General features: G+C 37.7%; 3 protein-coding genes and 1 long non-coding RNA gene across 4 annotated transcripts in view; 2 read left to right on the forward strand and 2 right to left on the reverse strand.

Moving 5' to 3' along the window:
- The first annotated feature begins 6 nt into the window (after positions 1–6).
- LOC141758738 (uncharacterized) lies at positions 7–3,341 on the forward strand. The gene is made up of 2 exons (XM_074620384.1): positions 7–1,361; positions 2,220–3,341. The coding sequence occupies exons 1-2, from the start codon at positions 1,074–1,076 to the stop codon at positions 3,006–3,008; spliced, it is 1,077 nt and encodes a 358-aa protein (XP_074476485.1). The 5' UTR covers positions 7–1,073; the 3' UTR covers positions 3,009–3,341.
- A 3,598-nt stretch (positions 3,342–6,939) lies between these two features.
- Positions 6,940–12,394, reverse strand: tmem101 (transmembrane protein 101). Its single transcript, XM_074620388.1, has 4 exons — positions 12,194–12,394; positions 10,198–10,378; positions 8,925–9,071; positions 6,940–7,711 (listed from the first exon to the last, which is right to left on the reverse strand). Exons 1-4 carry the CDS (start codon positions 12,322–12,324, stop codon positions 7,403–7,405), a joined length of 768 nt encoding a protein of 255 aa, XP_074476489.1. The 5' UTR covers positions 12,325–12,394; the 3' UTR covers positions 6,940–7,402.
- Positions 12,395–17,002: 4,608 nt separating this feature from the next.
- Positions 17,003–17,979, forward strand: gngt2b (guanine nucleotide binding protein (G protein), gamma transducing activity polypeptide 2b). The gene is made up of 3 exons (XM_074620389.1): positions 17,003–17,140; positions 17,293–17,381; positions 17,617–17,979. Exons 2-3 carry the CDS (start codon positions 17,298–17,300, stop codon positions 17,743–17,745), a joined length of 213 nt encoding a protein of 70 aa, XP_074476490.1. The 5' UTR covers positions 17,003–17,140; positions 17,293–17,297; the 3' UTR covers positions 17,746–17,979.
- Positions 17,980–18,049: 70 nt separating this feature from the next.
- LOC141758744 (uncharacterized) overlaps positions 18,050–18,872 on the reverse strand; it is a 31,749-nt gene continuing 30,926 nt past the window's right edge. The window contains exon 4 of the long non-coding RNA XR_012591935.1: positions 18,050–18,336. This is a non-coding gene — a long non-coding RNA (uncharacterized LOC141758744). The remainder of the gene's footprint in view (positions 18,337–18,872) is intronic.

Genomic DNA, 18,872 nt, shown 5'->3' on the forward strand with positions numbered 1-18,872 from the left:
TGCATCAAAACTCAACGTGACCATCACGGTTGTCCTCGGGGTGATGGAAGCTGTCACATTTCTGAGATGAGGTTTTTGTGGAAAATGCTCCAACGGGTTGTTTGGTAGCCTGATTGTGATGCATCCGTGTAATTACAGGAAACCAAAGCACTCAGTGTTTCAAATTAATTATTTAAATGTCTTAAGCCTTTGGCCTCGCTAAAACTGCCTGATGACATTTGCTGCTGTCCTCTTAGCGACAAAGAGCGCTTAAATATGTAGCTTATAAAGTTGACTGAATACTGCTGTTGCAGCTGGATTTGTGTGGACAATGCTTCCTAAAAGAAGTGATTTCTATGCTTTTGGGTGGAATTGCAGCTAGATCTCAGGTAGGCTGATTATAGTAGGTTTGCAAGATTACTTTCATTATTGATTAATCTTCAGATTATGTTCTTGATTGATTGGTTTGGTCTGTAAAATGTCAGAAAATGTTTTAAAAATACTTGTTTTCTGAGTACAAAACCCCAAAATATTTAGTTTATTTTCATAGAGGAGAAAGAAAAACACAAATAATTCACATCTGAGAAGCTGTTCCAGAGAGTTTTGCTTAGAAAATTCCTTAAATGATTGATGGATTATTGGAATTTTATCAAAGCAGTGATTATTTTTGCCTAACAGTGCTGCAAAGACAATACATGTGTTTATTTTTTTACATTGTGAATGGTGACGCATATACTGTTGCTTGGCTCCTGCACCAACTCAGATTTAGTTATAACTCCATATAATCCTACTGTATGTAATATGATGCAGAAATGCCAAGAAAACTAACTGCTTCCTTTTTAAAAAATCCGCTTCATGCATCCAAATAGAGGAGCAGATGTAAATCCTCACTTTAGGAAAGGATCCAAAACCGAGCAGGTTTGCTCCCCAGATCAGGTTATGTTCTGTGATTATCTGTTTAAGCCCATAATCCCTCTCTAATCAGAAATATTCAATGTCTGCTCATAGAGAATTGAGTGAAATGATTTCAGGTTGTTTTGGTAGGAAGAAGGTAACGATGCTGTTCAGTGATCAGACTCCGATCTGAAGACGAGATGCCCGTCAGTGGATGCACGATGCTCGCTGCTGTGCTGCCTCTTCTCAACGCGGCGCTGGGCTTCAGGCTGTGTCCCAGCTACTGCTTGTGCTACGAATCCTCTGGCCTTGTGGACTGCCGGTCTCGGGGTCTGGACCACGTCCCTAACAGTGTCCCCCACGGCATTTGGCTGCTGGACTTGAGTGGGAATAAGCTGACTGAGGTGCACAGCAGATCCTTCGTGGGACTGTGGTCCCTTAAGATCCTCCTGATGTCCAACAACAGCATCCAAACTCTGCAACCACAGGTACCAAAAACACGGTGCATTTAATTTCATTCTGCATTTAATACTTTGTTTTAGACCTGTGGTGGAACCAATATTCACATCCACTACTTAAAGTAAAAGTAATAAGAGAAAAGAAATCCTGCATTCTGAACTGTACTAAAAGTACAAAGTCTTATGAGCATAATGCAGAAAAATGGCCTGTGTTAGCGTTACATTACTGTATATTATGATTTTATCATTATTATTCGTGCAGTCATGTGTAAGCAGCATTTTAATGTTGCAGCTAGTGGAGGTGGAACTCATTTATATTTATAATACTTTATATACAATTAGTTTAATCTATAAAAATGCACCATATTTTATATTCAAGTTGTAATTAAGTTTTTTTTTATGTGAAATCTCAATGTACAAAATCACTAACTAAAGCTGTGAACTGCAACTAATAATTATTTTCGTCTATTAAGCTATTGATTATTTTTTTCCGATTTATCAAATAGACGTTTAGTTTATGAAATGTCGAAAAGTAGTAAAAAAACAAAACTTCTCAAAGCCCAAAGTGACGTCTTCAAATTGCTGGTTTTGTCCGATCAACAGTCCAAAACCAAATTTTTTTCTATTTACAACAAAATAAAACCAGCAAATCATCACTATTGAGAAGATAAAATTAGCAAATGTTGGCACTTTTGCATGATGAATGACTAAAAGCGATTTATCTTGTGGTGTGTTAAGTGTGATTTTTTTTTTTTAACGTATGTAATGACTGCAATAGTGTTTTTTAATCCTCAAATAAATTCAATCGATACCTCAAAATTGTACTTTATAATTCAGTTCCATTCCTCCACTGTTTTGCCAAATTTCTGTCCTATTTCTGCGTTTCAGTGTCTGTCAGCACTACAGTTTCTGGAGAGGTTGGACTTGAGTTTTAACCGGCTGCGTCGGCTCCCTGAGGACTTCTCTCAGAGTCTGTCCTCCCTCCAGGAGCTCCAACTGAACCACAACCTGCTGCAGAACCTGGACTCCACTTCACTGGGTGATTTTGAAAACCTGAAGAAACTGGATCTCAGTTACAACCGCATCCGGGCGTTGGATGTCAGGGCTTTCGGAGGCCTGTCTCAACTGAGCCTCCTCAACCTGGAAGGAAACAGTCTGAACGTGCTTAAAGACGGCGTGTTGAGCCGGCTGCAAAGCCTGGAGGTGCTGCTGCTCAGCCACAACAACATCTCACTGATCGAGACCGACGCTCTGGCTCCGTTGCGGGGTTTGACTCTGCTGGGTCTTCAGGGAAACCGTCTGCAGCACATCAGATTCAAGACCTTCCTGAAGCTCCAGTCCACCAGCACCACCACCCACCTTCAGATGTCCTTCAACCGCTGGACCTGTGACTGCGAGCTGCAGCGCGTCTTCGGCAAGATCCGTCACGTTCGATATCTGCATGTGGACGACTACAATGACATCGTCTGCCATGCTCCCGCTCGGCAAGCCGGAAGTCTCCTGGCATCGCTGGACAGTCAGCTGTGTATCGTTGAGACGGCATCGGTGCTCGCCATCACCATCACCGTGTTGCTGGCTGTGTTTGGTGCGCTGGTCAAAGCAGAGCACAACCGCAAGAAGAACATACAAACTGCAAGTGATACAGAGTCAGAGTCAGCACAGAGACAAGAAAAATGAGGGTTTTATTCTGGGCGTGTAATACTTTGACATTGTTGCCAACCCGGTCTCACAGGAAGGCGTATACGTAGCATAACATTACACATCCGCGTGTCATAAGGACGCATTTTAGCCTTTTCACGTGTCAGTTGTACACCACTTTTTGCGTGCCATTTGTACGCCACGCAACAAAACTACAATATCCTCCGCAGTGAGGTTGAGGCAACAAAACCGCTCATTTCGGTTGAGACAACAAAGACCCTCACTTCGGTCGAGGCAACAAAACCACTTAGTTAGGTTTAGGAAAAACATCATGGTTGGGCTTAAAATAATTACGTAAAATAAGAAAACCAACATGAACCAAAACAACATAACATAAGTACAGAAAACGCTTCACAAACGTCACTGAAAAATGTGATAAATGTCTCTAACGTAACTTACAAAACGCCATTCTCAAACACTGGTTTCCTGGTTAAGTCGTGTGTTTGTTGGACTCGCACACTTCCCCTCCCGCTCACCATAAGCCGTCTTTTTCACTTTTTATTCTACGTCACTAGCTCTGAGCGTAGCATATTTACGTGGATTTGTGTACATTGGACTTGGTGCAGATTACATGGCGTACAAATGACACACCAAAAGCAAGAAAGGCGTTTGTATTGCGCGCTAAATGCCTTGCGCGTTATTGTGGCATTTATGCGCCTTTTTGTGAGAACGGGCTGTTGTTGCATTTACATCATAGATTGTAGTCAACCACACGATATTGTGTTTTATTCAGCCCCGTCTTTATATTTAGATCACCTTTTAAAGCTTTCTTTGAAAGCACAAGAGAATAAATTGAACAGAGTAATATCAGGAATACACTCGCTATAACACACACATACTTGAACTCTTATTAGGCTACTGTATATTGATTATTTACTGTATACTATTGTCTTTTTATATGTTAGTGATGGCGCAATTAAAGTAATTGTAGGTCAAGAATTGTCACATTTGACCAATAAACCTTGATAAAAGTAATATGAAACTTAATTTTTTTCGGCGATGTCATGTGGGAGTCCCCTCTTAACAAATACCCATCATTGCAGAGGCACATGAATGCGCGATCAAGACCAGGGACCCGATGTAACGAAACCTACGCACAAATACTATGCACAGGCTATTTATTACGCATAAACTGGTATAAAGGACGAATGTGCTCACCTCACAGACATGAAACATAAGGCGGATGATGCAACCTCGTAGTAAAACCTTGTTTATTTAGGTTGTTTGCCAATTTCAATGATTGATTATTTTTGCAGTCCTAGAAAATGTCATAAAAATGTCAGTATAGTAGGACATAAGAAGTCATAGTATAGTTTGTCTTAAAGAAAAGTCACTTCATTTTACAGGTCTGCAAATTTCATGGTAATTAGTGATAATTAGGAAGTAACCTATTTGAAATTTCTTTGGAATTACTGCCAAATTACCCCAATATTTACCTCAAAATGTATCGAAAATAACTATTATAAACATTATTTAATAATTATATCCCACTATTTCCCAATAGCTAGTAATTTATTTAATACATTTCCAGGAAAAGAATACAAAATTAATTGATATACTTTATTTCCATGTCTGCTGATAAATAGATAATAATTAGCAAATAACTTATTTGAAATTTCTTTAAAAAAAACTCCCTGAATCATCACATCAGCTACTAGATTACATTTGTGTAGACAATAAGTCACATAAAGGTGAGATTTGTGCCTGATCAGAAGTGTCCTCTGTTAGCTTTGGATTAAGGGCCCAATTTTAACCATTATATGCTATTTTAGCATATTATTATTAAATAATGTTTATAATAAAGTAATTTCAATCAACTAACAGAAGCAGCATGGAGGAGGACAGAGAGGGGATTTAAAGGAGGAGATCATTTAAGTTTAATTCAGTTTCTGGACAACGTTGTACCTAAAAGAAAACAGTGAAGGAGGCGGCTGGATTCATTAAACTGGCTTGGACAACAAGGCACAGCTGGAGGTGTGCTGATCTCTGGAGCAGGTGGATGACTGGATTCTTGTTCCTCTTGAACCTGTTTGGATGCTTCTGTGGTCTCCATGCCTTTGTTGGGCCATCAAGATACCGGTAAGTCTTTTCTCAGTATGGTATGTCCTAAAAATGGCATTGTATATCATGAAAATTCATGAAAGTCATAGTATAGTATGTTGGGAAAAAAAAAAAAACGGTCATGGTATAGTATGTTGAAAAATATGAAAAATTAGTCATAGTATGTAAAGAAATTTCATGAAATAAAGTTATATATTATGTGGAAAAAAATCATGAAAAAAGTCATAGTATATTATGTCAAAAGATTTAATGGGAAAAAAGTCATACTATTGTATGTCGAAAAAATTCATGAAAGAAAAAGCCACTGTATAGTATGTCGAAAAATGTTTTGAAAAAAAGTCATAGTATAGTATGTCGGGAAAAAAAAGTCATAGTATATCGAAAAATGTATTTAAGTCATAGTTAAGGAGTCATATTCAAAAGTAAAAGTAATCTCGAAAAAATTAAAAAGTCATAGTATAGTATCTCGAAAAAAAACAAACGTCATACTATAATATGTCTAAAAAAAAAAAGTCATAGTATATATAGTCTGTCGAATTAATGAAAAAGGTCATTGTAAGTTATGTACCGTGGTGTTGTCCTGTGCATCTCCCTCTCTTCAGGTACTGCTCTTACTCAGATGCTTTCAATCATCCATCCTGGAGACAAAGGACCTGTAGAGAACAGTGATGTGTCAGTGGACTTGTGGCCTCAATTGTTTGATATTTTTGTATACTATGTTGAATAAAGTCATAAAAAGTCACAGTATATGTCGAAAAAAGTTATACAATGTTGAAAAATATCAGAAAACAGTCACAGTATAGTACGTCAAAAGAAGTCACAAAAAAGTCATAGTATAGTATGTCAAAAGATGTCAGAAGGTCACGTATAGTATGTTGAAAAGTTATAAATGTCATACTATGCTTTGTTGAAAAAGTTAAAAAAAAGTGTCATAGTATAGTATGCTGTAAAAAAGGTAATAAAAATGTCTATTGTAATCCATAAATAATGTAAAAAAATGATCCAATAGTATGCCACATAAAATGAATATAGTATAAAAAGTCATAGTATAGTATGCTGTAAAAAAAAACATAAAAATGTGACAGTATAGTATGTCATAAATAATGTCATAAAATTTCATAGAATAGTAAGGCATAAAATGTCATTAAAAATATCATAGTATAGTATGTTGTACAAAATGTCAAACTATATGTTGTAAAAAATGTAAAAATGTCATATAGTTTGCCGTGAAAGTCATAACAAATTTCACAGTATAGTTTACCTTAAAAAAATGTCATTAAAGAAGTCAGTGTAGTATGCTATGAAAAGAAAAGGTCATTTAAATGTCAGTATAGTTTGTCAAACAATGTCATAGTATAGTATGCCGTATAAAAAAGGTCAGAAAAATGGCATTGTAGAATAGGTCATAAATAATGTCATTAAAATGTCAGTGTAGCATATCTTAGAAAATGTCAGTATAGAGTGCGATAACATTTTTTATTAAAAATGGTACCCACCTAATGTCCGATCAGCTTCATCTGGTTCAAGAACTCAACCTTGCGAGTGTGGTGCCAGTAGCCCAGGTAGCCGTCAATGAGCAGGACCACCAGAGGCAGGATGGTGGCCAGATCGATTGCATTAATGCGTTAAAGAAATTAGTGATGGTAAAAAAGAATTCCGTTTACGCGTTAACTTTGACAGCCCTAATTGCAATATAATTAGATATAAATAATCATACGCATGTAACTAAATTGAGATACATTATAAAAGGTGTGAACAATATCTATACAGAAGATAAAAAGTTGTGCTTATTCAATTTAATAAAATTCACATGAATGCACAGGTGAAAAGAAGCACAAAAAACAGTTGATTATCAAATGTACTGTAGCACAAAATGCCACAAGTTAAACTTTAGGTTTCCCTTTATTTGCAAAATATTTGAACCGTATACTGTAAAACATTCTACTATTTAAGACTATACTTTTTGGAATACAGTATTTTTCCTGTAGATACAGTATTAATACTCAGTATCATGTTTCAGAGCATAACAGAGACAAAAATGTAAACATGAATCTGAATAAATTATTAAATTGTGAAAAAAGGAAGCTTGTGTTTTTTTCTTTTTCTTGCAAAAGCAAAGATACCAACTGGTGGGCAAATACAATCGGCGCTGTTTACATCCAACAGTCTCAGCTTGGAGTGTTTGAATCCTGAGAGGTCACCGAGCGACGGCAGCTTTGAGTACAAAGTCTGGCTGTGGCCTTAAGGCCGACAATCTCATCCTGTGCCCACACCTTCATCTGTAAAAGTTGTCAGTGAGCGTCCAAAAGGTTTCAACCGTCAGTCGCCAGGATCAGCACAGCGCCGAAGATGCCCACGTTATGTCCAATCAGCTTCATCTGGTTCCAGAACTCCACCTTGCGAGTGTGGTGCCAGTAGCCCAGGTTGCCGTCAATAAGCAGGACCACTATGGGGAGGATGGTGGCCAGGACCTGTGCAGCCAGGCGGATGTAGCAGCCAGAGAGGAAGGCCAGAGCCAGCACCCCAAACAGCACCTCTAGCAGCATCAGAGTGATCTCTCCTCCCACAATGTGGTTCAGATAGGCCTGCCGGTCCTCTTTGCTGTGCTGGAGGGAGTACACCTAGTGGGGGGAAAGTGGTACTGCGTTATTTAACTTTGGTTTGTAATAGTGGTGCAACGGTTCAACAATCGATTGACAGCGCTAATAAATATATATATCTTGAGTTATGGCCAAAAACGCGTTTGTGAGGTCACAGTGATTTTAACCTTTCACGAACAAAATCTAATCAGTTCATCTTTGAGTTCAAGTGGATGTTTGTGCCAAATTTGAAGAAGTTCCTTCAAGGCGTTCCTGAAATATCACTTTCACAAGAATGTGACAGAAACGAGGTCACAGTGACCTTTGACCAACAAAATCTAATCAGTTCATCCTTGAGTCCAGGTGGACGCCTGTGCCAAATTTGATGGAATCCCCTCCAGGCTTTTCTGAGATATCACGTTCACGTGAATGGGTCGGACGTGAGGTCACAGTGACCTTCAACCACAAAAATCTCATCAGTTCATCTTTGAGCCAAATTTGAAGAAATTCTCTCCAGGCGTTCCTGAGATATCGCGTTCACGAGAACGTACGTACATGTTCAGACAACTCGATAATGGCTGTCGCCGGTGCGGAGGCATAAAAATGACATTTGATACAGCCCTATCCGTAACGTTAACTACTTTTACGGAGTGCAGAGCAAAGTTTTGGTGAGCAGGCATATGGAGAACAGAGATGCAGGGTGTCAATGCTATAGAAAAATTACTGGTCACTCATTGCTAATTAACAGGGCTCGGCAGGCGGATAAGCCGCTCCACCAGAAACATCTCTAAATGCACAGTAGGAGGCAGATTTTTGAGACTATTTTTATACCATCTTAGTTCTAATTAATTCAAATCAGCTTAATATTGGCATAGGAAAAAACTAGTCTTGTTTTGTTTGACCAAAAGATATTCAGTTTTCAATTATATGAAACAGAGAAAAGCAGCACAGAACTAGAGAATGTTTGGAGTTTTTGCTTATAAAATTAATTAATTTTCTGTCAATCGACTAATCCATTTATCTAGTTAAGACCAAATCTGGCTCTTAGCATTGCAACGTAAGGTCTCTGGCATGTTCTCTTGACGAAATGCATTTAAAGACAATTTGGATAAGAGCTTCACTCAGTTAATTAAATGTATTCTGTGAGTGTTCTTGTTACGACAACCGTATTGATCTCATTTTGTGTGAAGTGTTTGAATTTCTTACTGACTATGTCCACATATAAATAAATAAATAAAACTGATGTGGGTCTTACCATGCAGATGAGGTAGACTCCCAGGAAAACTTGTCCAGTAGACTGCAGGGATCTGCTGCGAGGTTTCTGTCTGTACACCTCCCCCGCCCCGCTGGCAAGAACCAGAAAGCCTCCAATAATGGCCAGCGCTCTGGAATACATGCGTACCTGCAGGGCAACGACATTCAGGCTGTAATAAACTATGACAAGTTTCTGCTATGATGTCAGTCTCTGATAAAACAATCTACTTTCAGACTCATCATAGTGGCCTAGATCCATTTTCCCTCATGTCTGACACAGATCTGTTTTAATATTTCAACACTGATCTAGGCCACTTTCATTATGTGTAACAGTCAGAACTTAGCAGGTGAGGGGCAATGGTGTGTGAGACTGCATTACAAATATAGCTTCATTGCAAACAAATACAGAAGTGAAACAAGTCAAGTTGCAGATTACATTCATCTGTCCAAAATATCATCACTTCTTCTTTTCATCCTATTAGACATTTGTTTGAAATAGTCATAATTAGCATATGAATTCTTGAGTTATGGCCAAAAACGGATTTGTGAGGTCACAGTGACTCTTCAAGTGGATGTTTTTGCCAAAGTTGAACAAATTCCCTCAAGGCGTTCCTGAGTTATCGCGCTCATGAGAATGTGTAGATCAGACAAACGACTGGATGGACGAACAACCCAAAAACATTATGCCTCTGGTCATGGCTGTAGAAAATGTAAGAAAGATCTGGGAAAGGGATCTTAATTCAAACATGGGGGAGGGCTAAAGGAAAAATATAGTGGCTAATGCCAAGATGATAATACACAGGTATTATTATACACTAGTTAAACTTCCAAAAATGGGACTCATGGATTATGATTGATCGTAAGTGTAAAATTTAAACAGCGCCTTTTCCTCCATCAATTGTGGGAATACTCTTGTAAACGAGTAATGAAAAGTATTGGAGAGTGGTAGCATAAACCACTGGTTCATTCAACCAATCATTTATTAATGATCACACGACCGAGGTCGGTGTAATTTGCTTTTGGTACAACATGGTGGGTAAGCTCAAGCTGCAGTGTCAGTAGCATCAAAACAGACATCAACATCAAAACACAACAGACATTAAAATATGAAAAATACAAAATTGAATTTTAAACTTCAGTCTGGTGATGACGACTGTTCTTACACTACTCGTTAACACAATCCAGTCCTATCTTTTGAAGTTTTGCTTATTATCAGAAGCATACAGGTCACTGAACAGCAGCTTTGTTACTGCAAACCACAGAATTTGACTCACCTTAAGCCAGTCCCCGTAGTACACCTGTTCTCCAACATATGACGCGTAAGTGCTGACGGCCAGTTGAATGGCTGCTCCCATCGCAAACCACCTCCTCTTCACCCCAAATGACATGAAGCTGGCGCAGAGCACGGCAGCCCCCATGTCCACGTACAGGTACGGTACATGGATGTCTGGCTTCCTGGAGATGACAATGAATGAAAAGACTGAATGAAAAAAGGACTCGCAATAAATTTCTTCTGTATTACAGTGAGAAAAGTGCAAGATATCAACCCCAAAACTGATTTCAATTTGAATAAAAAAGCTATTGAAACTGTACTCAGCACCTGGACCAGAAATGTGTGTGATTTGATTTTTTACTGCATCACTAAAGTGTCCTTAAAACCGCAAAGCAGTAGTCGTATGTCTGTATTTAATGGTGTAGAACTATTCACATTCATGAAGCTGTAAGCAGCACATGCTCAGGTTAAAATACCCACTTAATAATCAACATGAATTTAAATTTAATTAGGGCTGCAATTACCAATCATTTTCATTGTTGATTAATCTGTCAATTATTTTCATGATTAAGTGATTAGTTGTTTTGTTTGGTCTATTAAGTGTTGATCAATGTTTCCCAAAGCCCAAGATGACGTGTTATCATTATTATTATTATATTTACTTTACAGTAATAGAGGAGGCAAGAAACCAAAACATATTCACATTTAACAAGCTGCAATCAGAGAATTTTTTACTTTTTTACTCTTAAAATATAAATTACTCAAACCAATCAATCACTTATCAAAATAGTTGCCGATTCATTTAATAGTTGACAACTAATCGATTAATCATTGCAGCTCTAAATATTATAAAATGCACTGTAAGTTAACCCTTTCAGCACAAGGCACCTATTTGAGACAGAGGAAAAATATAACCCAACTAAAAGAGGCAGCCAGGTTTTACAAAGGGTGTATACATTTTCCTTAAAGTTGCTATAATTGCAGGATAATTCAGAGGGTCAAACAGTCAAAGTATAGTTTGTTGAAAACTTTTAAAAAAGTCATAGTATAGTATGTTGAATAAATAAAAAGTCACCTCGAAAAAAACCTATTGAGACAGAGGACAATTTAACCCAACTAAAAGAGGCAGCCAGGTATGACAAAGGGTTTATACATTTTCCTTTAAAGTTGCTATAATTGCAGGATAATTCAGAAGAGGGGTGTGGTTGTCTTCAGAGTAAAGACCAAGTTACCCACTACAGACTGAAACAATACACGCCCAGAGGATTAAAACCACCATTAACGTTACTACCAGAAACTAATTACAGTCTACCCCCTCTGAAAATTACAGACCAGGCAAGATATAACATGTCATTTTAACTTAAACAACTCCATATGCAGCTGCAGCTTTCTGCCTGAGGTTGAGTCTAACGTTGATTGCTGATGTACAGCACCTATGAAGTTAATGTTAACTAGCTGCAACTTAAGACAGGATAAGATATCCCTTACATCAGCAAAGGAATAGTGCAAATAAACAAGATGCATCATAACACAGTAAAAAAATAACAAAATATGAACCATTTAAATAGAAGGAAGTATAAAAATAGGAGCAGCATATACAGTATTGACAATAAACAGACTATTAACAAAATTGCACAAGTGGAAAATGATATTGCACAGTGAGAATGAAATGAAATCACACCTGTAAATATCAGGTTATTGTCAGTTTTGTGGTGTGTATGTGTAAAAGTGGTCTACTGAGAGCAGAGCTAGTTGTGGAGTCTGAACTTTTACAATCAAGTCAACACAAAAGATACGAAAAGGTCAGCTAGCACACATATTGACGCTTATATCTGCCAAACTATACACTGCTTAGACGATTATCCAGGTAATGAAGGCTGTTTTTGTGACGTTACATGTGTCTCTGAGTTAGATTGCTAGCTAGCTAACAAGCTAACATTAGCTCTTTAGCTAACATTATCTATCTTCCAGAGCTTTATTCTGTCATTCCTTCTCACCTTTTTGAGTCCGCTCGTTCAGCAAACAGCATCAACATGCTGAAGCAGTTCCAGAAGCCGAACCGGGTCAGGATAAACGCTCCTAACTGGCTGAGGAACCGTAAAGTCTGCTTCCTACTCGGAGCTGCCATCGTTGCTGCAACCTATCCGCCAAACGGACGACACTGCAGTAGACTTCCGGCCAAAATACACACGTGTCGAAATAAAAGCACGCGTCTCTCTAATCTACATGAACGTGGCTTTAATTTACACGCTCATGCTCTTATTTTGAAAAGAGTTCTTGTTCTACCACAAAGACGTCCTCCTATTGGCTGATAGAATAAAGTGGGCGGGACAGACTCAGCAGAAGAAAACAGAAGAAGGAGACATCACCATCCACAGGAGAAAGTAGATCAGCACAGAAATCTTAAGGTCATTGGAGGAAAATGTGTCTCTGTTTGCTACTTAACCTTAATATTTTCTAGCAGGCAATCAAGTACAGGTTAAACGGCCATATTCTGCTCAAAAAAGCTCATAGATTTGACCAAAGATATTGCATACTCAAAAATCCATGCTGAGTTCAGTGTTTTTAAAACAAAAAAAATAACCATTTATTAATAAATAAATTAAAAATCAACAAAAAAAATAACCATTTATTAATAAATTAATTAAAAATCAACAAAATCATACAAAATCATATTATTAATCGTTAAATCTATTAGAAAAAATAAAGAAGTGTAAGTCTGTGCACCCATCCCAAGAAATATTTAAAAAGCCACCAAAAACAATCAGTACAATTTCTTTCATTCACTTTCTTTGTTTTAATTATTAAATTGATAATTTAACTAATTAAATATTTACAAAAATACCATACATGATTGCCAATGCTTTTCAAAGTCTTCCCCACAATGCCAATAATATAATTCTGGTGGAGGAATACAAATCTTGTTGTTTTATTATTATTATTATATTTTTTTGGTGGGGGGGGGGTAACAATAAAGATTATTACTTTATAATGAATTAATGCAATTTTGTAATTCATGTGTTTATTTATTTTTAACTGTATTCAACAGTGACAGTGCACATTAATAAATATGTAAATAATTCAGAGAGATTTTCTAGCTATAAAGTGCCTGGATAGATGTTACAAAGTTATACTATAGACAAATATAAGAATATAAGATAACAAAATGGATTAAAACTATCCATAAGCATGCAGAGGAAAAATAAAAGAAAGAGCAAATATTAATGTTAGTAAAAACATCATGAGGACACCATAATACTACATAATACAAGAAATGCAAAGCAATGAAATAGGGAATATTAATGTTTATAAAAAATATGCACTAAAAAAGACAGAATGTGTGACTGTAGAACATAAACAGGTCATTAAAACGCACAAATTCACTGAAATAATACCAAGGACATTACAATGGTAATTGTCAATGGTAGCTATGGAAACATCGTCCCGTAACTTGTTTTGTCCAACCGACAGTCCAAAACCGAAAGATATTCAAGTTACAATAACATAATACTGAGATAACTATTTAACACTAACATTTGATTGACTCATTGATTTATCATTCCAGCACCAATGTTAACTAAAAATGTGAAGGGGAGAGTTTCATCAGGTGATCAGTGACACACTAGGCCTTCATAATGACCAGGAGCGCCTCTATGCTGCTGCTGATCCACAATGACGTGTCTCAGGTTAATCTTTAGTAGATGAGACTAACCCAGATCCTGAAAATGGCTTAGTGGGAGTCCTACTGAAGGTTTAGTTAAGGATCAGTAGGTTGTCATGTCTCAGATGAAATGTCAGTTGGAGGTGAGTAGTGGGACTCATTTCACAAGGAACATTTTCATAAAACCGTTAGCTTAAGATGTGTCTTTTTATATTTAATCTTTATTTAACTGGGTTTGTCCCATTCAACAATTAACATAAAATTACTTTTTTTCGATGAAGTTACATAATTCTGCTCAGTAAGGCCTCAGAAACTATGATATGTTGAATATGCCTACCTTCAAATGTTAGACCAAACAGAGTCCTCATGTCTGGAGTGACTTTTTGTTGCTAACTTCCTGTAAGAAGACATGCTATTTAAAGACACAGCGATATCCAGTGGATTATTTTAGCATAACATATTTAAACCGAGTGGTAGAGATGGCTTAATCAGGTTGAGTTAAAGGTGCAGTTTGGAGAATTTGGCGGCATCTAGTAGTGAGGTTGCAGATTGCAACCAACTGAAACTTCTTCCGTGTGCCAAGCGTGTAGGAGAACTACGGTGGCCAACATGAAAATGTGAAAACGCGAATGTCCCTCTCTAGAGCCAGTGTTTGGTTTGTCCGTTCTGAGCTACTGTAGAAGCATGGTGGCCAGCTCCGTGAAGAGGACCCGCTCCCTATGTAATGGCTCATTCTAAGCTAACTAAAACAACGCAACAACTATTTTCAGGTGATTATACACTAAAGAAAATATACGTATTAATATTGTATTCCATGGTAGTCATCCAAGTGGTCATCAATTAAAAAACCCAGATAATTAAAAGTAGATACCAACTCAATTTTTTGACTATTTCTCGGACAACGTTGATCTTACTTTTCTTGAAGTTGTAAAAAAAACACAAATTTGTTTTTCTACATTTAGAACAAGTTGCAGCTGACAAAGCTGTTGTTGTACGCTAGTTTAAATGGATAAAGTTATGTGCTTAACACATCTGTGTAACACAAATCTTAATTTTCACTGGATCTGTGTTTTTTCTGTTAATATCAACAAACCACGTTGATGCTGTCAGCCTATTTTCAGCCCAATAAGCCTCCATCCATCAACTACACCTGCTTATCCTGTGAATGGGTCACAGTGGGCTGGATGCTGGAGCCTATCTCTGGTTACATTGGGTGAGAGGTGGGGTTATGTGGGTTAACATATACTGTATAACAGATAGAAAGACACTCCCATTTACATCTATGGGTACTTTAAAGGTGCAAAAAGACCAGTGGATTTGAACTCACGGCCACCAAACTGCCCACAAACAATCACAAGAAATGAAAAATAGCTTGAGCTCAGAGTGAAAAGATACCTTGAGCAAAATCATTTATTCTTGCTTATTAAGTAGCTGAACTCTCTTCTACGTGTCCACAATTTGTTTATTAGAATGACGTTACAAGACTTAGAGCAACTGATTGGACACTGCAAGATTAAAGTATATAATCAAATCAGTGGTGATGACTTGGCCTCCTTCCTCTTGGCTAAAGGTCCTGTTCTCGTGATGTATAAACACACAATGAACCCAACTCTTGCCACCGTCATAGCCGAGTTAAATGTATGGGTTAGCTACTGATATAATATTTAAAGTAACAGTGAAAAGTAAATGAGAGCAATTGACTTATAAGTGTATACTTTATGTCTTTTGGTATGTGTACCACAGTTTAAGTTTAAGTCAAGTCAAAGCACAAAGGGATGCACATATAATAAAAACAGCGATGATGAACAACATTAGCAAAACGTATAAAGGAGAGATAAACTACATACAAAGCATTACAAATGGAATATTAGACACATGTATTAACTACATTACCGCCTTGTGGTTGCATGCCTCCGCCTACCGGTTTAGTTGCAGTTAACATCCATGTCTGTCCAAAATCTCATCGCTTCATCATTTCATCCTATTAAACATTTCTGTGAAATTGTCATAATCAGCATATGAATTCTTGAGAAAAATGTGTTTTGTGATGTCACAGTGACCTTTGACCATCCAAATCTAATCAGTTCATCCTGGATGTGTCTATGCTGATGTGTATTTTGTATTTTTGATGTGTATTTCTTGCATTGTTTTTGTCTACCGATGCACACACCAAGACAAATTCCAATCAATGTTTCATTGACATGGTAATAAATTATTGAATCTTCACAATCTAATCAGTTCAACCTTGAGTCCAAGTGGACGTATATGAGACGTGACTACAGGTGATAGGATGGTGCGAGTCCATATCATATTTTACAATTCAAAAGGTGCAGTGTGTAGGATTTGCAACAAAACTGAAACTTCTCCAGGGTGCCAAGCGTGTAGGAGAACTATGGTGGCCAATGTGTAAACATGAAAACGCAAATGTCCCTATCTAGAGCCAGTGTTTTTTTTTTCTGTTGCCGGCTCGGTATGTAGATATAAACGCCTCACTCTAAGATAACAAAAACACAATGATTCTTATGTCCAGGTGATTATACACTAAAGAGTACATACTTATTAATATTATGTTCCATTTCTGCCAATAGATCCCCCTAAATGCTACACACTGTTCCTTTAAAAGTAGAACCTTGAAGTCCGATCTAGCATGTACAGGGAACCAATTTAATGAAATAAGAACAGGGGTAATATGATCTGATATGATATGAAATTTTCTATCATAGCAGCAGTATTTTGTACAAGTTGTAGTTTGCTAATAGTTGATTTAGGTAAGCCAGAGAAACGAGTATTACAGTAGCAAAGCCTAGATGAGACAAATGCATGAAGAAGTGTTTCAGCATCAGCCATGGAAAGAATGGGACGAACCGTGGCAATGTTTCGGATATGGTCCGTTGTTTGATTGACAGGCGTACACAGTTAGTAGCAGACGATGTGATGTTCAAACGTCTATCATTTTCTATTTCGTTGTCTCACTTTCTCCACCTCAACTGATGATCTGTACGGGATCTCTTACCTTCCTCGATCTCTTACCTTCCTCCTTCCTGTTCAGAGGTTAGGGCTCCTGATTGTTTAATCTCATCACGGGGGATTGGTGACATCAGGTCCAATCCTGTGGCGACCTCTCCCAAAAGCCAGCAGCAGGGATCAGCTGGGATGAAGAGCAGTGGGACAGCACAGATCAGTCAGTGTGAAGAAGCAACCGGACTACAGTAAGGTATACAGTCGATGAGCTCTTAGGAGCCAACACATTTCTCGGACTTTTGGGGATCCCACCTTTCAACAGGTAAAGCCTGATGATTGAGATATCTTTCTATGCTGGATTTACATTTATTTTGTCAAAGGATTTGAAGAGAATAACCTAAAGAAACCACAGGTTATAGCACTCACGAGAGTACACTTTGTTGTTAAAGTTTTGATCTTGATTTCCTCTTACAGTCAGGATGGCTCGGGATATGTCAGATAAGGAAATCCTGAAAATGGAACTGGAACAGTTGAAGAAGGAAGTTAGCACAGCTAGGACACCAGTAAGTAAATTACCTCTTTTTTAAAAACATCTTTTCTTGCCATCAATTGTGAAGAATCTGTCCAATATTATCTTGAATTGTAGCTACAAAAAGCCTCTTTAAACAATGTGGAAAACAATTTCGGGAGATAAATGAATTCGTAGCATGCAAGTTTAAATGTCCATCTTTATAGCTGTGAAAAGACAATCTGCTTTGTTGAGCTTACATTTGTTTCCTTCTTTCCTCTCAACAACAGCTGGCTGCAAACTGTACAGAGACGGTTTCTTTTGTTGAGGAGCTGTTTCCAAATGATCCGCTGATTAAAGGCGTTCCAGATGAGAAGAACCCCTACAAGGGAGACAAGGGAGGCTGCGTAGTAACATAGCACACAGACATGCAGGGAACAGTCAAACAGTTTTTTATGAGAGCCGGTTACATCGCTGTAATGTCCCTGTAGAAGTCTTGTGGATAAATTGTACATTAGTGAGAAAACTAAGATCTGTAATGGTATTGCTACCAGGACCTTTTCCATCACCGGATTACTGTACGTACCTGTTGATATGAAAATGTTTATCAATTTGTAATTAAATGCAAATAGTTGTACAAAGCGTTGACCTGACCTGGCTGCTCTTATTAATGCTATATATATTAGCATATCTCACTTTTACTGCACTCCCATTGCACTTTCATCTCATTACGTCATACTGGTTAATGTTAAATAGGCCTCACTAGATATTGCTTGTGTAAATCAGCACATTATCAACATGACACTCACCTGTGTTGCTTTAGAAAAGCAGGGCAAAGTCACAGGAGTCGTGCAGCTACTGCTTAGTCTAATTCTTAATAGGATTTCCCTCACAGTCGGTCACACTGTCGACGCAGAGCTGCTTCCTGTATCAAAGTCTTTAAGCTTATTCCAGCGGCTTCATCCCGGCTTCCATTTCGAGCTCTCCATCCAATTAGTGTCATTTTCAATCTGGGCAACAAAAAATACAAAGCATTTCTTCAAAATTCGCCATACAACTATTGGTATGAATACAGAAGGGCTATCAATCACTTAAAATATTTAATCGCGATTAATCGCAAATGAATTGCACATTTTTTATCTGTTCAAAATGTACCCCTACAGGGAGATTTATCAAGTATTTAATACTCTTTTCAACATGGGAGTGGACAAATATTCTGCTTTATGCAAATGTATGTATTTATTTATTATTGGAAATCAATTAAAAACACAAAACAATGACAAATATTGTCCAGAAACCCTCACAGGTACTGCATTTAGCATAAACAATATGCTCAAATCATAACATGGCAAACTGCAGCCCAACAGGCAACTCGTGGGTACCCATAGAACCCATTTTCATTCACATATCTTGAAGTCAGAGGTCAAGCGACCCCTTTGAAAATGTCCATGTGGTGTGGTTGTGGTGGTTCATGATATCTAAAAGAGCAGGAACTGGAACTGGGGCATCTAAATGGAACAGAGTGATTTGTTTTGTGATTTGGCTG

Source organism: Sebastes fasciatus, chromosome 20 (genome assembly GCF_043250625.1).
Source record: "Sebastes fasciatus isolate fSebFas1 chromosome 20, fSebFas1.pri, whole genome shotgun sequence".
In the NCBI taxonomy this organism is placed as follows: Eukaryota; Metazoa; Chordata; class Actinopteri; order Perciformes; family Sebastidae; genus Sebastes; species Sebastes fasciatus.